Source organism: Ranitomeya imitator, chromosome 4 (genome assembly GCF_032444005.1).
Source record: "Ranitomeya imitator isolate aRanImi1 chromosome 4, aRanImi1.pri, whole genome shotgun sequence".
In the NCBI taxonomy this organism is placed as follows: Eukaryota; Metazoa; Chordata; class Amphibia; order Anura; family Dendrobatidae; genus Ranitomeya; species Ranitomeya imitator.
This window is the reverse complement of record NC_091285.1, coordinates 674,606,662-674,625,448: the sequence shown is the minus strand read 5'-3', so window position 1 is coordinate 674,625,448 and position 18,787 is coordinate 674,606,662. Positions and strand designations below refer to the sequence as shown.

Genomic DNA, 18,787 nt, shown 5'->3' with positions numbered 1-18,787 from the left:
GCACACGGTCGATTGTGATATCTTTGGGGGTAAACTGTGGGAGAGCCGCCGCAATAAAATCCTGCAGAAACAGTTTCAAATCCCCTGCTAAGATAGATTCCTCAATGCCTCTGAGTTTAACGTTATTCCTCCTGGACCTATCCTCCAGGTCCAGGGCTTTGGAGTGGGTTTTCGTGGCCAGGGTTTGCAGGGTCTCATGTGCGTCCCAGAGTTCGTTATGAGAAGAGACCAGCTCCGCCATCTTGCGCTCCAGGCGGTCAGTGCGATTGCCCAGCCCCACCACCTCCCCCTTCAATTCAGCCAGCATGGCGCGCATATCCTCCTGTATGGAGGTTCTAAGGTCACCAAGTAAACCCTTAAGTAGAGCGGCAGTCACTGGGGCATCGGCAGGATCTGGCGCTGCATCGCCTGAAAGCGACGCTTGAGCGCCGCGTTGTGAGGAGCGGGAAGCCCTGGGGGAGGACGGCGCCATCTTGGAGCTCAGCGGCGGCTGAGGGGAGGCCGCGAAGAAATCAATGATTCTCCTAGAGGGATCGCGGACGCCGGCTCTAGATTTCCCCATGCACTCACCGCCGCTCCCGGGACCGGCGCCAACTCCGTGAGGGTGAGAGAGGTCGCCGGAGACAAAGATATGAGCCGCTTTAAGGTTCCCGGAGACGGAGCTCCCGCTCTGTGCGACCTACTCCATCCGCAGATAGGCCACGCCCCCTAGTAGTTATATTCTTGTACATAGGAGCAGTATTATAGTAGTTATATTCTTGTACATAGGGGGCAGTATTATAGTAGTTATATTCTTGTACATAGGAGCAGTATTATAGTAGTTATATTCTTGTACATAGGGGCAGTATTATAGTAGTTATATTCTTGTACATAGGAGCAGTATTATAGTAGTTATATTCTTGTACATAGGAGCAGTATTATAGTAGTTATGTTCTTGTACATAGGAGCAGTATTATAGTAGTTATATTCTTGTACATAGGAGCAGTATTATAGTAGTTATATTCTTGTACATAGGGGCAGTATTATAGTAGTTATATTCTTGTACATAGGAGCAGTATTATAGTAGTTATATTCTTGTACATAGGGGCAGTATTATAGTAGTTATATTCTTGTACATAGGAGCAGTATTATAGTAGTTATATTCTTGTACATAGGGGCAGTATTATAGTAGTTATATTCTTGTACATAGGAGCAGTATTATAGTAGTTATATTCTTGTACATAGGAGCAGTATTATAGTAGTTATATTCTTGTACATAGGAGCAGTATTATAGTAGTTATATTCTTGTGCATGGGGCAGTATTATAGTAGTTATATTCTTGTACATAGGGCAGTATTATAGAAGTTATATTCTTGTACATAGGAGCAGTATTATAGTAGTTATATTCTTGTGCATGGGGCAGTATTATAGTAGTTATATTCTTGTACATAGGGGGCAGTATTATAGTAGTTATATTCTTGTGCATGGGGCAGTATTATAGTAGTTATATTCTTGTACATAGGAGCAGTATTATAGTAGTTATATTCTTGTGCATGGGGCAGTATTATAGTAGTTTAGTAGTTATATTCTTGTACATAGGGGCAGTATTATAGTAGCTATATTCTTGTATATAGCGGCAGTATTATAGTAGTTATATTCTTGTACATAGGGGGCAGTATTATAGTAGTTATATTCTTGTACATAGGGGCAGTATTATAGTAGTTATATTCTTGTACATAGGGCAGTATTATAGTAGTTATATTCTTGTACATAGGAGCAGTATTATAGTAGTTATATTCTTGTACATAGGAGCAGTATTATAGTAGTTATATTCTTGTACATAGGGGAATTATTATAGTAGTTATATTCTTGTACATAGGAGCAGTATTATAGTAGTTATATTCTTGTACATAGGGGCAGTATTATAGTAGTTATATTCTTGTATATAGGGGCAGTATTATAGTAGTTATATTCTTGTACATAGGAGCAGTATTATAGTAGTTATATTCTTGTATATAGGGGCAGTATTATAGTAGTTATATTCTTGTACATAGGAGCAGTATTATAGTAGTTATATTCTTGTACATAGGAGCAGTATTATAATAGTTATATTCTTGTACATAGGAGCAGTATTATAGTAGTTATATTCTTGTACATAGGAGCAGTATTATAGTAGTTATATTCTTGTACATAGGAGCAGTATTATAGTAGTTATATTCTTGTACATAGGAGCAGTATTATAGTAGTTATATTCTTGTACATAGGGGCAGTATTATAGTAGTTATATTCTTGTATATAGAGCAGTATTATAGTAGTTATATTCTTGTACATAGGGGGCAGTATTATAGTAGTTATATTCTTGTGCATGGGGCAGTATTATAGTAGTTATATTCTTGTACATAGGAGCAGTATTATAGTAGTTATATTCTTGTGCATGGGGCAGTATTATAGTAGTTTAGTAGTTATATTCTTGTACATAGGGGCAGTATTATAGTAGCTATATTCTTGTATATAGCGGCAGTATTATAGTAGTTATATTCTTGTACATAGGGGGCAGTATTATAGTAGTTATATTCTTGTACATAGGGGCAGTATTATAGTAGTTATATTCTTGTACATAGGGCAGTATTATAGTAGTTATATTCTTGTACATAGGAGCAGTATTATAGTAGTTATATTCTTGTACATAGGAGCAGTATTATAGTAGTTATATTCTTGTACATAGGGGAATTATTATAGTAGTTATATTCTTGTACATAGGAGCAGTATTATAGTAGTTATATTCTTGTACATAGGGGCAGTATTATAGTAGTTATATTCTTGTATATAGGGGCAGTATTATAGTAGTTATATTCTTGTACATAGGAGCAGTATTATAGTAGTTATATTCTTGTATATAGGGGCAGTATTATAGTAGTTATATTCTTGTACATAGGAGCAGTATTATAGTAGTTATATTCTTGTACATAGGAGCAGTATTATAGTAGTTATATTCTTGTACATAGGAGCAGTATTATAGTAGTTATATTCTTGTACATAGGAGCAGTATTATAGTAGTTATATTCTTGTACATAGGAGCAGTATTATAGTAGTTATATTCTTGTACATAGGAGCAGTATTATAGTAGTTATATTCTTGTACATAGGGGCAGTATTATAGTAGTTATATTCTTGTATATAGAGCAGTATTATAGTAGTTATATTCTTGTACATAGGAGCAGTATTATAGTAGTTATATTCTTGTACATAGGGGCAGTATTATAGTAGTTATATTCTTGTATATAGGGGCAGTATTATAGTAGTTATATTCTTGTACATAGGAGCAGTATTATAGTAGTTATATTCTTGTACATAGGAGCAGTATTATAGTAGTTATATTCTTGTACATAGGAGCAGTATTATAGTAGTTATATTCTTGTACATAGGGGCAGTATTATAGTAGTTATATTCTTGTATATAGGGGCAGTATTATAGTAGTTATATTCTTGTACATAGGAGCAGTATTATAGTAGTTATATTCTTGTACATAGGGGAATTATTATAGTAGTTATATTCTTGTACATAGGGGCAGTATTATAGTAGTTATATTCTTGTACATAGGAGCAGTATTATAGTAGTTATATTCTTGTACATAGGGGCAGTATTATAGTAGTTATATTCTTGTATATAGGGGCAGTATTATAGTAGTTATATTCTTGTACATAGGAGCAGTATTATAGTAGTTATATTCTTGTACATAGGAGCAGTATTATAGTAGTTATATTCTTGTACATAGGAGCAGTATTATAGTAGTTATATTCTTGTACATAGGGGCAGTATTATAGTAGTTATATTCTTGTATATAGGGGCAGTATTATAGTAGTTATATTCTTGTACATAGGAGCAGTATTATAGTAGTTATATTCTTGTACATAGGAGCAGTATTATAGTAGTTATATTCTTGTACATAGGGGCAGTATTATAGTAGTTATATTCTTGTATACCGGGGACAGTATAAGTATTAGTGTTTATATTATAAAACATAGCATGTATTCTCCATTCTCAGACAATGAAGACATAATCTATGACTATAATGTACAGATGTACAGGTGACGGCGCCGCAGTCGTCTTATATTCTTACCTTTACATTCACTTTCTCTAGGAAGCCATTAGCGCTGTTTAAAGAAACCTTGGTCTTGGCTATTTCTAGTGTTTTCTGAGGAAAGTCTTGTATGGTGATTTCAGCCTCAAAAGGACTTTTCTGTAACTGAGCATCTAACACAATGGCCTCCTCCACCTCCACGCGCAGGAAGCTGGGCATGATGAGGGCACATCTGTTGGCAGATACGGACAATCATTGTGCATTTTGTTGGACACATGGACTTTTTATTTTCACACATTAGTATAATATGATCATCACTCTCTGAGGAGTTCAGTTTTTCCCCTTTATACATTGACTAGTTCTCATTTATGTCTTCTACTATATATCCATATTATTATATTAATTATACGGTATTATTAATGCAGTTTCCCAATATTTTGACGATTGTGGCATCACTGGCGACTGGCAAGATAAGCGGGTTATCAAGGTCCCTGGAATAGATGTGTTTTTCTACCGTTTTGAGTCCACACATCTTTATACTCCCCCTAGGGTTCAGTCCTGGGTCCATCCGCGGGGTCAGAAGAGTGAACTCTCAGTAGTAGTTCTATGTATATATCAGATTATTTTTTGCATATTTAAAAGCAATTATTAAAAAAAAAATAGTAGAAAATGACAAGTTCTGTGGAGAGCGGTGTATGGGAGTATTTTGTAGGTGCGGTATGGTGATATTACATGGACTCGGAGCGGTATTATTTACTGTAATTGTGGGATTAGTTAATATTATTTCAGTTGTTGGATGGTCCCGGGACAGGAATTATAACAAATATATGCAGAAAATATTAAAATCTCCAATATTTCCAAACCACTGGACGTGATCACGATAGAATTTTACCATAAAAATTGCATAGATACTACAACTCCCAACATGACCCGACGACTCGAATTCTGTTACTCACGGTGGTTGGGCGTAGGTTACAGTCAGGCAGGTGAGGAGCGCGAGGTGCAGGACTGCTCTCCCCATCATCCTGGCCGGACTCTGTGCCGCTCTTCCTTCAGGAAGGTTTATGGAGGATTAGACTCATTAATCAGTAACTGGGAGAAAAGCCAAAAATCTGAGAAAAGTACAAAATTGTGCAACACTAACCAAACAGGACACCGGAGCAGCGGGAAAGTGTGAGCCCCTCCTGATTACTGGCACCATTCAGTAATCCAGAAAGAGCTGAAAGAGAAAGGCTAAATGAAATCCCGAAATCTATTAAATAAAAAAATAAAAAAAATCACAAAATCCAAAATGTCACAAGATGTTACAAAATCCAAAAGCAAACTCCAAGAAAAAAAAAATCTCAAAATTCTTACGTCACAAAAATCAGTATTTGTGAGACCGAGCGGAACATATTAGTGCCCGATCATGGCCAGAGAGTGACCCCCAATTAATAATAGTGCCAGACAGGGATGAACCTCAATATAATAGCACCGCATATATAATAGTATCAGACAGCTATTGTCCCCAAAATAAAAGTACCAGACAGATAGTGACACCTAAAACTTCCAAATAATAATATTAGTGACCCCAAAATACTCAGACAGCTCAATATAAGAGTACAAGTGTCAGTTACCCCATATAATAGTACCAGACAGATACTTAATGACTCCAAATAATAGTACCAGAGTTACCCCCAGAAAATAGTACCAGAGTTACCCCCAAATAATAGTACCAGAGTTACCCCCAAATAATAGTACCAGAGTTACCCCCAGATAATAGTACCAGAGTTACCCCCAAATAATAGTACCAGAGTTACCCCCAAATAATAGTACCAGAGTTACCCCCAGATAATAGTACCAGAGTTACCCCCAGATAATAGTACCAGAGTTACCCCAGATAATAGTACCAGAGTTACCCCCAGATAATAGTACCAGAGTTACCCCCAGAAAATAGTACCAGAGTTACCCCCAAATAATAGTACCAGAGTTACCCCCAAATAATAGTACCAGAGTTACCCCCAGATAATAGTACCAGAGTTACCCCCAAATAATAGTACCAGAGTTACCCCCAAATAATAGTACCAGAGTTACCCCCAGATAATAGTACCAGAGTTACCCCCAGATAATAGTACCAGAGTTACCCCCAGATAATAGTACCAGAGTTACCCCCAAATAATAGTACCAGAGTTACCCCCAAATAATAGTACCAGAGTTACCCCCAGATAATAGTACCAGAGTTACCCCCAGATAATAGTACCAGAGTTACCCCCAGATAATAGTACCAGAGTTACCCCCAAATAATAGTACCAGAGTTACCCCCAAATAATAGTACCAGAGTTACCCCCAGATAATAGTACCAGAGTTACCCCCAAATAATAGTACCAGAGTTACCCCAAATAATGGTACCAGAGTTACCCCCAGATAATAGTACCAGAGTTACCCCCAAATAATAGTACCAGAGTTACCCCAAATAATAGTACCAGAGTTACCCCCAGATAATAGTACCAGAGTTACCCCATATAATAGTATCAGACAGATACTTAATGACCCCAAATAATAGTACCAGAGAGTTACCCCCAGATAATAGTACCAGAGTTACCCCCAAATAATAGTACCAGAGTTACCCCCAGATAATAGTACCAGAGTTACCCCCAAATAATAGTACCAGAGTTACCCCTAGATAATAGTACCAGAGTTACCCCCAAATAATAGTACCAGAGTTACCCCCAAATAATGGTAACAGAGTTACCCCCAGATAATAGTACCAGAGTTACCCCCAAATAATAGTACCAGAGTTACCCCCAAATAATAGTACCAGAGTTACCCCCAGATAATAGTACCAGAGTTACCCCCAAATAATAGTACCAGAGTTACCCCAAATAATGGTACCAGAGTTACCCCCAGATAATAGTACCAGAGTTACCCCCAAATAATAGTACCAGAGTTCCCCCAGATAATAGTACCAGAGTTACCCCCAAATAATAGTACCAGAGTTACCCCCAGATAATAGTACCAGTGTCAGTTACCCCATATAATAGTATCAGACAGATACTTAATGACCCCAAACAATAGTACCAGAGAGTTACCTCCAGATAATAGTACCAGAGAGTTACCCCCAGATAATAGTACCAGAGTTACCCCCAGATAATAGTACCAGAGTTACCCCCAAATAATAGTACCAGAGTTACCCCCAAATAATAGTACCAGAGTTACCCCCAAACAATAGTACCAGAGTTACCCCCAAATAATAGTACCAGAGTTACCCCCAAATAATAGTACCAGAGTTACCCCCAGATAATAGTACCAGAGTTACCCCCAGATAATAGTACCAGAGTTACCCCCAAATAATAGTACCAGAGTTACCCCCAGATGATAGTACCAGAGTTACCCCCAAATAATAGTACCAGAGTTACCCCGAGATAATAGTACCAGAGTTACCCCCAAATAATAGTACCAGAGTTACCCCCAGATAATAGTACCAGAGTTACCCCCAGATAATAGTACCAGAGTTACCCCCAAATAATAGTACCAGAGTTACCCCCAGATAATAGTACCAGAGTTACCCCCAGATAATAGTACCAGAGTTACCCCCAAATAATAGTACCAGAGTTACCCCCAAATAATAGTACCAGAGTTACCCCCAAATAATAGTACCAGAGTTACCCCCAAATAATAGTACCAGAGTTACCCCCAGATAATAGTACCAGAGTTACCCCCAGATAATAGTACCAGAGTTACCCCCAAATAATAGTACCAGAGTTACCCCCAAATAATAGTACCAGAGTTACCCCCAAATAATAGTACCAGAGTTACCCCCAAATAATAGTACCAGAGTTACCCCCAGATAATAGTACCAGAGTTACCCCCAGATAATAGTACCAGAGTTACCCCCAAATAATAGTACCAGAGTTACCCCCAGATAATAGTACCAGAGTTACCCCCAGATAATAGTACCAGAGTTACCCCCAGAAAATAGTACCAGAGTTACCCCAAATAATAGTACCAGAGTTACCCCCAAATAATAGTACCAGAGTTACCCCCAGATAATAGTACCAGAGTTACCCCCAGATAATAGTACCAGAGTTACCCCCAGATAATAGTACCAGAGTTACCCCCAGATAATAGTACCAGAGTTACCCCCAAATAATAGTACCAGAGTTACCCCCAGATAATAGTACCAGAGTTACCCCCAGATAATAGTACCAGAGTTACCCCCAGATAATAGTACCAGAGTTACCCCCAAATAATAGTACCAGAGTTACCCCCAAATAATAGTACCAGAGTTACCCCCAGATAATAGTACAAGAGTTACCCCCAGATAATAGTACCAGAGTTACCCCCAGATAATAGTACCAGAGTTACCCCCAGATAATAGTACCAGAGTTACCCCCAGATAATAGTACCAGAGTTACCCCCAGATAATAGTACCAGAGTTACCCCCAAATAATAGTACCAGAGTTACCCCCAGATAATAGTACCAGAGTTACCCCCAGATAATAGTACCAGAGTTACCCCCAGATAATAGTACCAGAGTTACCCCCAGATAATAGTACCAGAGTTACCCCCAGATAATAGTACCAGAGTTACCCCCAGATAATAGTACCAGAGTTACCCCCAGATAATAGTACCAGAGTTACCCCCAAATAATAGTACCAGAGTTACCCCCAGATAATAGTACCAGAGTTACCCCCAGATAATAGTACCAGAGTTACCCCCAGATAATAGTACCAGAGTTACCCCCAGATAATAGTACCAGAGTTACCCCCAAATAATAGTACCAGAGTTACCCCCAGATAATAGTGCTCCTAAACCTCTGAGGGCTTGTCGTTTGATCACATGTTCAATATATTACAATGCTGAAGCTTCGCAGAAGCACCAAGATGGCGGCCACAAGGCCTTCAGCAAGACTCTGGCTGCCATGGCAACCCTTTGGCACTAAGAGATCATATCTTTGGGTTGGCGGGGAGCACAACGGGGCAATTAAAAGTTCTCCATGTATTGATCAACAATAATTTCTCCATACAGTAGCATGTAAAAGTTTGGGCACCCTTGGTCAAAATTACTGTTATTGTGAACAGTTCAGCAAGCTGAAGATGAAATGATCTTTAACCCCTTAGTGACAGAGCCAATTTGGTACTTAATGACCGAGCCAATTTTTGCAATTCTGACCACTGTCACTTTATGAGGTTATAACTCTGGAACGCTTCAACGGATCCCGCTGATTCTGAGATTGTTTTTTCGTGACATATTGTACTTCATGTTAGTGGTAACATTTCTTCGATATTACTTGCGATTATTTATTAAAAAAACGGAAATATGGCGAAAATTTTTAAAATTTTGCAATTTTCAAACTTTGTATTTTTATGCCCTTAAATCAGAGAGATATGTCACGAAAAATAGTTAATAAATAACATTTCCCACATGTCTACTTTACATCAGCACAATTTTGGAAACAAATTTTTTTTTTTGTTAGGGAGTTATAAGGGTTAAAAGTTGACCAGCAATTTCTCATTTTTACAACACCATTTTTTTTAGGGACCACATCACATTTGAAGTCATTTTGAGGGGTCTATATGATAGAAAATAACCAAGTGTGACACCATTCTAAAAACTACACCCCTCAAGGTTCTCAAAACCACATTCAAGAACTTTATTAACCCTTTACGTGCTTCACAGGAACACAGGAACTGAAACAATGTGGAAGGAAAAAATGAACATTTAACTTTTTTTTGCAAACATTTTAATTCAGAACCATTTTTTTATTTTCACAAGCGTAAAAACAGAAATGTAACCATAAATTTTGTTATGCAATTTCTCCTGAATACGCCAATACCCCATATGTGGGGGTAAATCACTGTTTAGGCGCACCGCAGAGCTTGGAGGTGAAGGAGCGCTGTTTGACTTTTTCAATACAGAATTGGCTGGAATTGAGATCGGACGCCATGTCACGTTTAGAGAGCCCCTGATGTGCCTAAACAGTGGAAACCCCCCACAAGTGACACCATTTTGTAAACTAGACCCCTTAAGGAACTTATCTAGATGTGTGGTGAGCACTTTGAACCCCCAAGAGCTTCATAGAAGTTTATAACGTAGAGCCGTGAAAATAAAAAATCGCATTTGTTTACACAAAAATTATCTTTTCGCCCACAAATTCTTATTTTTACAAGGGTAACAGGAGAAATTAGACCACAAAAGTTGTTGTACGATTTCTTCTGAATACGCCAATACCCCATATGTGGGGGTAAACCACTGTTTGGGTGCACGGCAGGGCTTGGAAGAGAAGGAGTGCCGTTTGACTTTTTCTATGTAGAATTGGCAGGAATTGAGATTGGACGCCATGTCGCGTTTGGAGAGCCCCTGATGTGCCTAAACAGTGGAAACCCCCCACAAGTGACACCATTTTCGAATACGCCAATACACCATATGTGGGGGTAAACCACTGTTTGGGCGCACGGCAGAGCTCGGAAGGAAGGAGCGCCGTTTTGGAATGCAGACTTTGATAGAATGGTCTGTGGGCGTTATGTTGCGTTTGCAGAGCCCCTGATGTACCTAAATAGTAGAAACCCTCCACAAGTGACCCCATTTTGGAAACTAGACCCCGAAAGGAACTTATCTAGATGTGTGGTGAGCACTTTGAACCCCCATGTGCTTCACAGAAGTTTATAACGTTGAGCCGTGAAAATAAAAAAAATCACATTTTTTCTACAAAAATTATCTTTCTGCCCCAAAATTTTTATTTTCACAAGTGACCCCATTCTGGAAACTAGACCCCCCATGGAACTTATCTAGATGTGTGGTGAGAACTTTGAATGCCCAAGTGCTTCACAGAAGTTTAGAATGCAGAGTCATGAAAATAAAAAATATTTTTTTCCACAAAAAAGATTTTTTAGCCCCCAAGTTTTTAAATGCACAAGGGTAACAAGAGAAATCGGACCCCAAAAGTTGTTGTCCCATTTGTCCTGAGTATGATGGTACCCCATATGTGGGGGTAAACCACTGTTTGGGCGCACGGCAGAGCTCGGAAGGAAGGAGCGCCGTTTTGGAATGCAGACTTTGATAGAATGGTCTGTGGGCGTTATGTTGCGTTTGCAGAGCCCCTGATGTACCTAAATAGTAGAAACCCTCCACAAGTGACCCCATTTTGGAAACTAGACCCCCCAAGGAACTTATCTAGATGTGTGGTGAGAACTTTGAATGCCCAAGTGCTTCACAGAAGTTTAGAATGCAGAGTCGTCAAAATAAAAAATATTTTTTTTTCCACAAAAAAGATATTGTAGCCCCCAAGTTTTTATTTTCACAAGGGTAACAGGAGAAATTGGACCACAATATTTGTTGTCCAATTTATCCCGAGTACACTGATGTGCCATATGTGGGGGTAAACCACTGTTTGGGCGCACGGCAGAGCTCGGAAGGGAAGGAGCGCCGTTTTGGAAAGCAGACTTTGATAGAATGGTCTGTGGGCGTTATGTTGCGATTGCAGAGCCCCTGATGTACCTAAACAGTAGTAACCCCCCACAAGTGACCCCATTTTGGAAACTAGACCCCGCAAGGAACTTAGCTAGATGTGTGGTGAGAACTTTGAATGCCCAAGTGCTTCACAGAAGTTTAGAATGCAGAGTCGTGAAAATAAAAAAATATTTTTTTTTCCACAAAAAAGATTTTGTAGCCCCCAAGTTTTTATTTTCACAAGGGTAACAGGAGAAATTGGACCCCAAAATTTGTTGTCCAATTTATCCCGAGTACGATGATGCCCCATATGTGGGGGTAACCCACTGTTTGGGCGCACGGCAGAGCTCAGAAGGGAGGGAGCACCATTTGACTTTTTGAGCGCAAAATTGGCTGTCGTGTTTGGAGACCCCCTGATGTACCTAAACAGTGGAAACCCCCCAATTCTAGCTCCAACCCTAACCCCAACACACCCCTAACCCTAATCCCAACCCGATCCATAATCCTAATCACTAACCCTAACGATAATCACAACCCTTACCTCAAAACAACCCTAATGTCAACCCTAGCCATAACCCTAATCAAAACCCTAAATCCAACACACCCCTAATCCTAATCTCAACCCTAACCTCAAACCTAACCCTAATCCCAATACACCCTTAATCACAACCCTAAACTTAACCCTGATCCCAAACCTAACCCTAATCCCAAGAGTAACCCTAATGACAACCCTAACCCTAATACCAACCCTAATCCAAACCCTAATCCTAATCCCAAATCTAACCCTAACTTTAGCCCCAACCCTAGCCCTAACTTTAGCCCCAACCCTAACCCTAGCCCTAAGGCTACTTTCACACTTGCATCGTTTGGCATCTGTCGCAATCCGTCATTTTGGACAAAAAACGGATCCTGCAAATGTGCCCACAGTATGCGTTTTTTGCCCATAGACTTGTATTGCCGACGGATCGTGACGGATGGCCACACGTAGAGGCCGTCGTGCACTGGATCAGTTGTGTTTTGGCGGACCATCGGCACAAAAAATGTTCAATGTAACGTTTTTTTGTACGTCGCGTCCGCTGTTGTGAATTCTGTTGTCCAACTCCCTCCTGTGGTCGTGAATGGTACTTCGGCGAGTTCTATCTATGGGCTCCCTCTGGTGGCTGTGAGTGAGGCTGCTGCTTCTGAGGTTCCTTACACAGGTGACGTGGTTTATCCTTTGGTTGACTGCTCTATTTAACTCCTCTCAGATTGTTACTCCATGCCAGCTGTCAATGTTTTTGCATTGGTTCAGTTCGCTCCTGGATCTCTCTGGTGACCTGCCTTTTCCTGCAGAAGCTAAGTTCCTGATAGTCATTATTTGTTCACTGTTTTCTTGTCCAGCTGGTTTTCATGATTTTGTCTTGCTAGCTGGAAGCTCTGGGATGCAGAGTGGCCCCTTCGCACCGTGAGTCGGTGCGGAGGTCTTTTTTGCTCACTCTGCGTGGTCTTTTGTAGGTTTTTGTGCTGATCGCAAAGTTACCTTTCCTATCCTCTGTCTATTTAGTAAGTCTGGCCTCCCTTTGCTGAAACCTGTTTCATTTCTGCGTTTGTGACTTTCATCTTTACTCACAGTCAATATATGTGGGGGGCTTCCTTTACCTTTGGGGAATTTCTCTGAGGCAAGGTAGGCTTTATTTTCTATCTCTAGGGCTAGATAGTTCTTAGGCTGTGACGAGGCGCCTAGGTCTGGTCAGGAGCGCACCACAGCTATTTTTAGTGTGTGTGATAGGATTAGGGCTTGCGGTCAGCAGAGCTCCCACATCCCAGAGCTCGTCCTGTATGAGGTTTAACTATCAGGTCATTCCGGGTGCTCGTAATCACCAGGTCATAACAGTACAGCTGGCCCAAAGTATTAATGCATCTCAATAGAGGGATAAGAGAACTTCTGAGATTATTTTTTTTTCTTTGCACTGTGTTTTGTCTTTCTTTTCCCCTAGACCTTTGGGTGGTTCAGGACACAGGTGTAGATATGGACATTCAAGGTCTTTCCTCTTGTATGGATCATCTCTCTGCAAGGGTACAAAACATTCAAGATTTTGTGGTGCAGAATCCTATGTTAGAGCCTAAAATTCCTATTCCTGACTTATTTTCTAGGGATAGATCTAGGTTCTTGAATTTCAAAAATAATTGTAAACTGTTTCTAGCTTTGAAACCCCGCTCCTCTGGTGACCCCGTTCAACAGGTAAAAATTATTATTTCTTTGTTGCGTGGTGACCCTCAAGACTGGGCATTTTCCCTTGCGCCAGGAGATCCGGCATTGCGTGATGTTGATGCGTTTTTTCTGGCGCTTGGATTGCTTTATGATGAACCAAATTCAGTGGATCAGGCAGAGAAAATCTTGCTGGCTTTGTGTCAGGGTCAGGATGAAGCGGAGGTGTACTGTCAGAAGTTTAGAAAGTGGTCTGTGCTTACTCAGTGGAATGAATGTGCCCTGGTGGCAATTTTCAGAAAGGGTCTTTCTGAAGCCCTTAAGGATGCCATGGTGGGATTTCCCACGCCTGATGGTCTGAATGAGTCTATGTCTTTGGCCATTCAGATCGATCGGCGCATGCGTGAGCGCAATGCTGTGCACCATCTGGCGGTATTCTCTGAGCATAGACCTGAGCCTATGCAGTGTGATAGGACTTTGACAAGAGCTGAACGGCAAGAATACAGACGTCGGAATGGGCTGTGTTTTTACTGTGGTGAGTCCACTCATGCTATCTCCGATTGTCCTAAGCGCACTAAGCGGTTCGCTAGGTCTGCCATCATTGGTACGGTACAGTCTAAATTTCTTTTGTCCGTTACTCTGATTTGCTCTCTGTTGTCCTATTCTGTAATGGCATTTGTGGATTCAGGCGCTGCCCTGAATTTGATGGACTTGGAGTTTGCCAGGCGTTGTGGGTTTTTCTTGGAGCCCTTGCAGTATCCTATTCCATTGAGAGGAATTGATGCTACGCCTTTGGCCAAGAATAAGCCTCAGTACTGGACCCAATTGACCATGTGCATGGCTCCTGCACATCAGGAGGATATTCGCTTTTTGGTGTTGCATAATCTGCATGATGTGGTTGTTTTGGGGTTGCCATGGCTACAGGTCCATAATCCAGTGTTGGATTGGAAATCTATGTCTGTGTCCAGCTGGGGTTGTCAGGGGGTACATGGTGATGTTCCATTGCTGTCAATTTTGCCTTTCACTCCTTCTGAAGTCCCTGAGTTTTTATCAGATTACCGGGATGTATTTGAAGAGCCTAAATCTGGTGCCCTATCTCCTCATAGGGATTGCGACTGTGCTATTAATTTGATTCCTGGTAGTAAGTTTCCTAAGGGCCGTCTGTTTAATTTATCTGTGCCAGAGCACGCCGCTATGCGGAGTTATATAAAGGAATCCTTGGAGAAGGGTCATATTCATCCGTCGTCGTCACCATTGGGAGCAGGGTTCTTTTTTGTGGCCAAGAAGGATGGTTCTTTGAGACCTTGTATTGATTACCGCCTTCTTAATAAGATCACAGTTAAATTTCAGTATCCTTTGCCGCTGCTGTCTGATTTATTTGCTCGGATTAAGGGGGCTAGTTGGTTCACCAAGATAGATCTTCGTGGTGCGTATAATCTTGTGTGAATTAAACAGGGTGATGAATGGAAGACGGCATCTAATACGCCCGAGGGCCATTTTGAGTACCTGGTTATGCAATTCGGGCTTTCTAATGCTCCATCTGTGTTTCAGTCCTTTATGCATGACATCTTCCGAGAGTACCTGGATAGATTCATGATTGTATATTTGGATGACATTTTGGTCTTTTCGGATGATTGGGAATCTCATGTGAAGCAGGTCAGAATGGTGTTACAGGTCCTTCGTGCGAATTCCTTGTTTGTGAAGGGGTCAAAGTGTCTCTTTGGAGTTCAGAAGGTTTCATTTTTGGGTTTCATTTTTTCCCCTTCTACTATCGAAATGGACCCTGTTAAAGTTCAGGCCATTTACGATTGGACTCAGCCGACATCTGTAAAGAGCTTGCAGAAGTTCCTGGGCTTTGCTAATTTTTATCGTCGCTTCATCGCTAACTTTTCCAGTGTTGCTAAGCCGTTGACTGATTTGACCAAGAAAGGTGCTGATGTGGTCAATTGGTCCTTTGCGGCTGTAGAGGCTTTTCAGGAGTTGAAGCGTCGTTTTGCTTCTGCCCCTGTGTTGTGCCAGCCAGATGTTTCGCTCCCTTTTCAGTTGGAGGTTGATGCTCCTGAAATTGGAGCAGGGGCTGTTTTGTCGCAAAGAAGTTCTGATGGCTCGGTGATGAAACCCTGTGCCTTCTTTTCTAGAAAATTCTCGCCTGCTGAGCGCAATTATGATGTGGGCAATCGGGAGTTGTTGGCCATGAAGTGGGCATTCGAGGAGTGGCGACATTGGCTTGAAGGAGCTAAACATCGCGTGGTGGTCTTGACGGATCAAAAGAATTTGACTTATCTCGAGTCTGCCAAATGGTTGAATCCTAGACAGGCTTGATGGTCGCTCTTTTTCTCCCGTTTTGATTTTGTGGTTTCATACCTTCCGGGATCTAAGAATGTGAAGGCTGACGCCCTGTCAAGGAGTTTTGTGCCTGACTCTCCGGGTGTTCCGGAGCCGGCGGGTATTCTTAAAGAAGGGGTAATTTTGTCTTGCATTTCCCCTGATTTGCGGCGTGTGCTGCAAAAGTTTCAGGCTGATAGACCTGACCGTTGTCCTACGGAGAAACTGTTTGTCCCTGATAGATGGACTAGTAGAGTTATCTCGGAGATTCATTGTTCAGTATTGGCTGGTCATCCTGGAATCTTTGGTACCAGAGATTTGGTGGCTAGATCCTTTTGGTGGCCTTCTTTGTCACGGGATGTGCGTTCTTTTGTGCAGTCCTGTGGGATTTGTGCTCGGGCTAAGCCCTGCTGTTCTCGTGCCAGTGGGTTGCTTTTGCCCTTGCCGATCCCGAAGAGGCCCTGGACGCATATTTCCATGGATTTTATTTCTGATCTCCCTGTTTCTCAAAAGATGTCGGTCATTTGGGTGGTTTGTGATCGCTTCTCTAAGATGGTCCATTTGGTACCCTTATCTAAACTGCCTTCCTCCTCTGATTTGGTGCCATTGTTTTTCCAGCATGTGGTTCGTTTGCATGGCATTCCAGAGAACATCGTCTCGGACAGAGGTTCCCAGTTTGTTTCGATATTTTGGCGTTCCTTTTGCGCTAAGATGGGCATTGATTTGTCTTTTTCTTCGGCTTTCCATCCTCAGACTAATGGCCAAACCGAACGAACTAATCAGACTTTGGAGACATATCTGAGATGCTTTGTTTCTGCTGATCAGGATGATTGGGTGTCTTTCTTGCCTTTGGCTGAGTTCGCCCTTAATAATCGGTTTCGCCAACCGCTGGCGTTGTGTTGGTCCCCGACTTCGTGTTGGGGATTTGGTTTGGTTGTCATCTCGTCACGTTCCTATGAAGGTTTCCTCTCCTAAGTATAAGCCTCGTTTCATTGGACCATATAAGATTTCTGAAGTTCTTAATCCTGTGTCATTTCGTTTGGATCTTCCAGCTTCTTTTGCCATCCATAATGTGTTCCATAGGTCGTTGTTGCGGAGATACGTGGCGCCTATGGTTCCCTCCGTTGATCCTCCTGCCCCGGTGTTGGTCGAGGGGGAGTTGGAGTATGTGGTGGAGAAGATTTTGGATTCTCGTGTTTCGAGACGGAAACTCCAGTACCTGGTCAAGTGGAAGGGTTATGGTCTGGAAGATAATTCCTGGGTTTTTGCCTCTGATGTTCATGCTGCCGATCTTGTTCGTGCCTTTCATTTGGCTCATCCTGATCGGCCTGGGGGCTCTGGTGAGGGTTCGGTGACCCCTCCTCAAGGGGGGGTACTGTTGTGAATTCTGTTGTCGAACTCCCTCCTGTGGTCGTGAATGGTACTTCGGCGAGTTCTGTCTATGGGCTCCCTCTGGTGGCTGTGAGTGAGGCTGCTGCTTCTGAGGTTCCTTACACAGGCGACGTGGTTTATTCTTTGGTTGACTGCTCTATTTAACTCCTCTCAGATCGTTACTCCATGCCAGCTGTCAATGTTTTTGCATTGGTTCAGTTCGCTCCTGGATCTCTCTGGTGACCTGCCTTCTCCTGCAGAAGCTAAGTTCCTGATAGTCATTATTTGTTCACTGTTTTCTTGTCCAGCTGGTTTTCATGATTTTGTCTTGCTAGCTGGAAGCTCTGGGATGCAAAGTGAGTCGGTGCGGAGGTCTTTTTTGCTCACTCTGCGTGGTCTTTTGTAGGTTTTTGTGATGATCGCAAAGTTACCTTTCCTATCCTCTGTCTGTTTAGTAAGTCTGGCCTCCCTTTGCTGAAACCTGTTTCATTTCTGCGTTTGTGACTTTCATCTTTACTCACAGTCAATATATGTGGGGGGCTTCCTTTACCTTTGGGGAATTTCTCAGAGGCAAGGTAGGCTTTATTTTCTATCTCTAGGGCTAGATAGTTCTTAGGCTGTGACGAGGTGCCTAGGTCTGGTCAGGACTCAGGAGCGCTCCACGGCTATTTTTAGTGTGTGTGATAGGATTAGGGCTTGCGGTCAGCAGAGCTCCCACATCCCAGAGCTCGTCCTGTATGAGGTTTAACTATCAGGTCATTCCGGGTGCTCCTAACCACCAGGTCATAACAGTCCACCATTTCTGACCGCATATGCGTGGCCGTAACTCTGCCCCCTCCTCCCCAGGGCATAGATTGGGCAGCGGATGCGTTGAAAAACTACATCCGCTGCCCACGTTGTGCACAATTTTCACAACGTGCGACGGCCCCGTACCGACGTAAGTGTGAAAGAAACCTAACCCTAAATTTAGCCCCAACCCTAACCCTAAATTTAGCCCAACCCTAACCCTAAATTTAGTCCCAACCTTAACCCTAAATTTAGCCCCAACCCTAACCCTAAATTTAGCCCCAACCCTAACCCTAGCCCTAACCCTAGCCCTAACCCTAACCCTAGCCCTAGCCCTAACCCTAGCCCTAACCCTAACCCTAGCCCTAACCCTAGCCCTAACCCTAGCCCTAACCCTAACCCTAACCCTAGCCCTAACCCTAGCCCTAACCCTAACCCTAATTTTAGCCCCAACTGCTCTTCTCCTGCCGGCCGGCAGATGGCAACAGATGGCGGGCGCACTGCGCATGCGTCCGCCATTTTCTTTTGCCAAGAAGATGCCCGCGGCCAGGAGGAGCAGCAGGAGGACCCAGGGACACTGGTGAGTATAATAGGGTCCCCGAATCCCCCTATTTCTCTGTCCTCTGATGT

The 18,787-nt window shown here is 42.1% G+C and overlaps 1 protein-coding gene across 1 annotated transcript in view; it reads right to left on the bottom strand.

Moving 5' to 3' along the window:
* Positions 1-5,115, bottom strand: part of LOC138677286 (complement C3-like) — a 103,417-nt gene extending 98,302 nt beyond the window's left edge. Inside the window, exons 1-2 of the mRNA XM_069767317.1 lie at positions 5,016-5,115; positions 4,099-4,291 (exon numbers count right to left, since the gene is read on the bottom strand). Coding sequence (XP_069623418.1) covers positions 4,099-4,291; positions 5,016-5,083 — 261 coding nt within the window. The 5' untranslated portion in view covers positions 5,084-5,115. The remainder of the gene's footprint in view (positions 1-4,098; positions 4,292-5,015) is intronic.
* Positions 5,116-18,787: the final 13,672 nt, after the last annotated feature.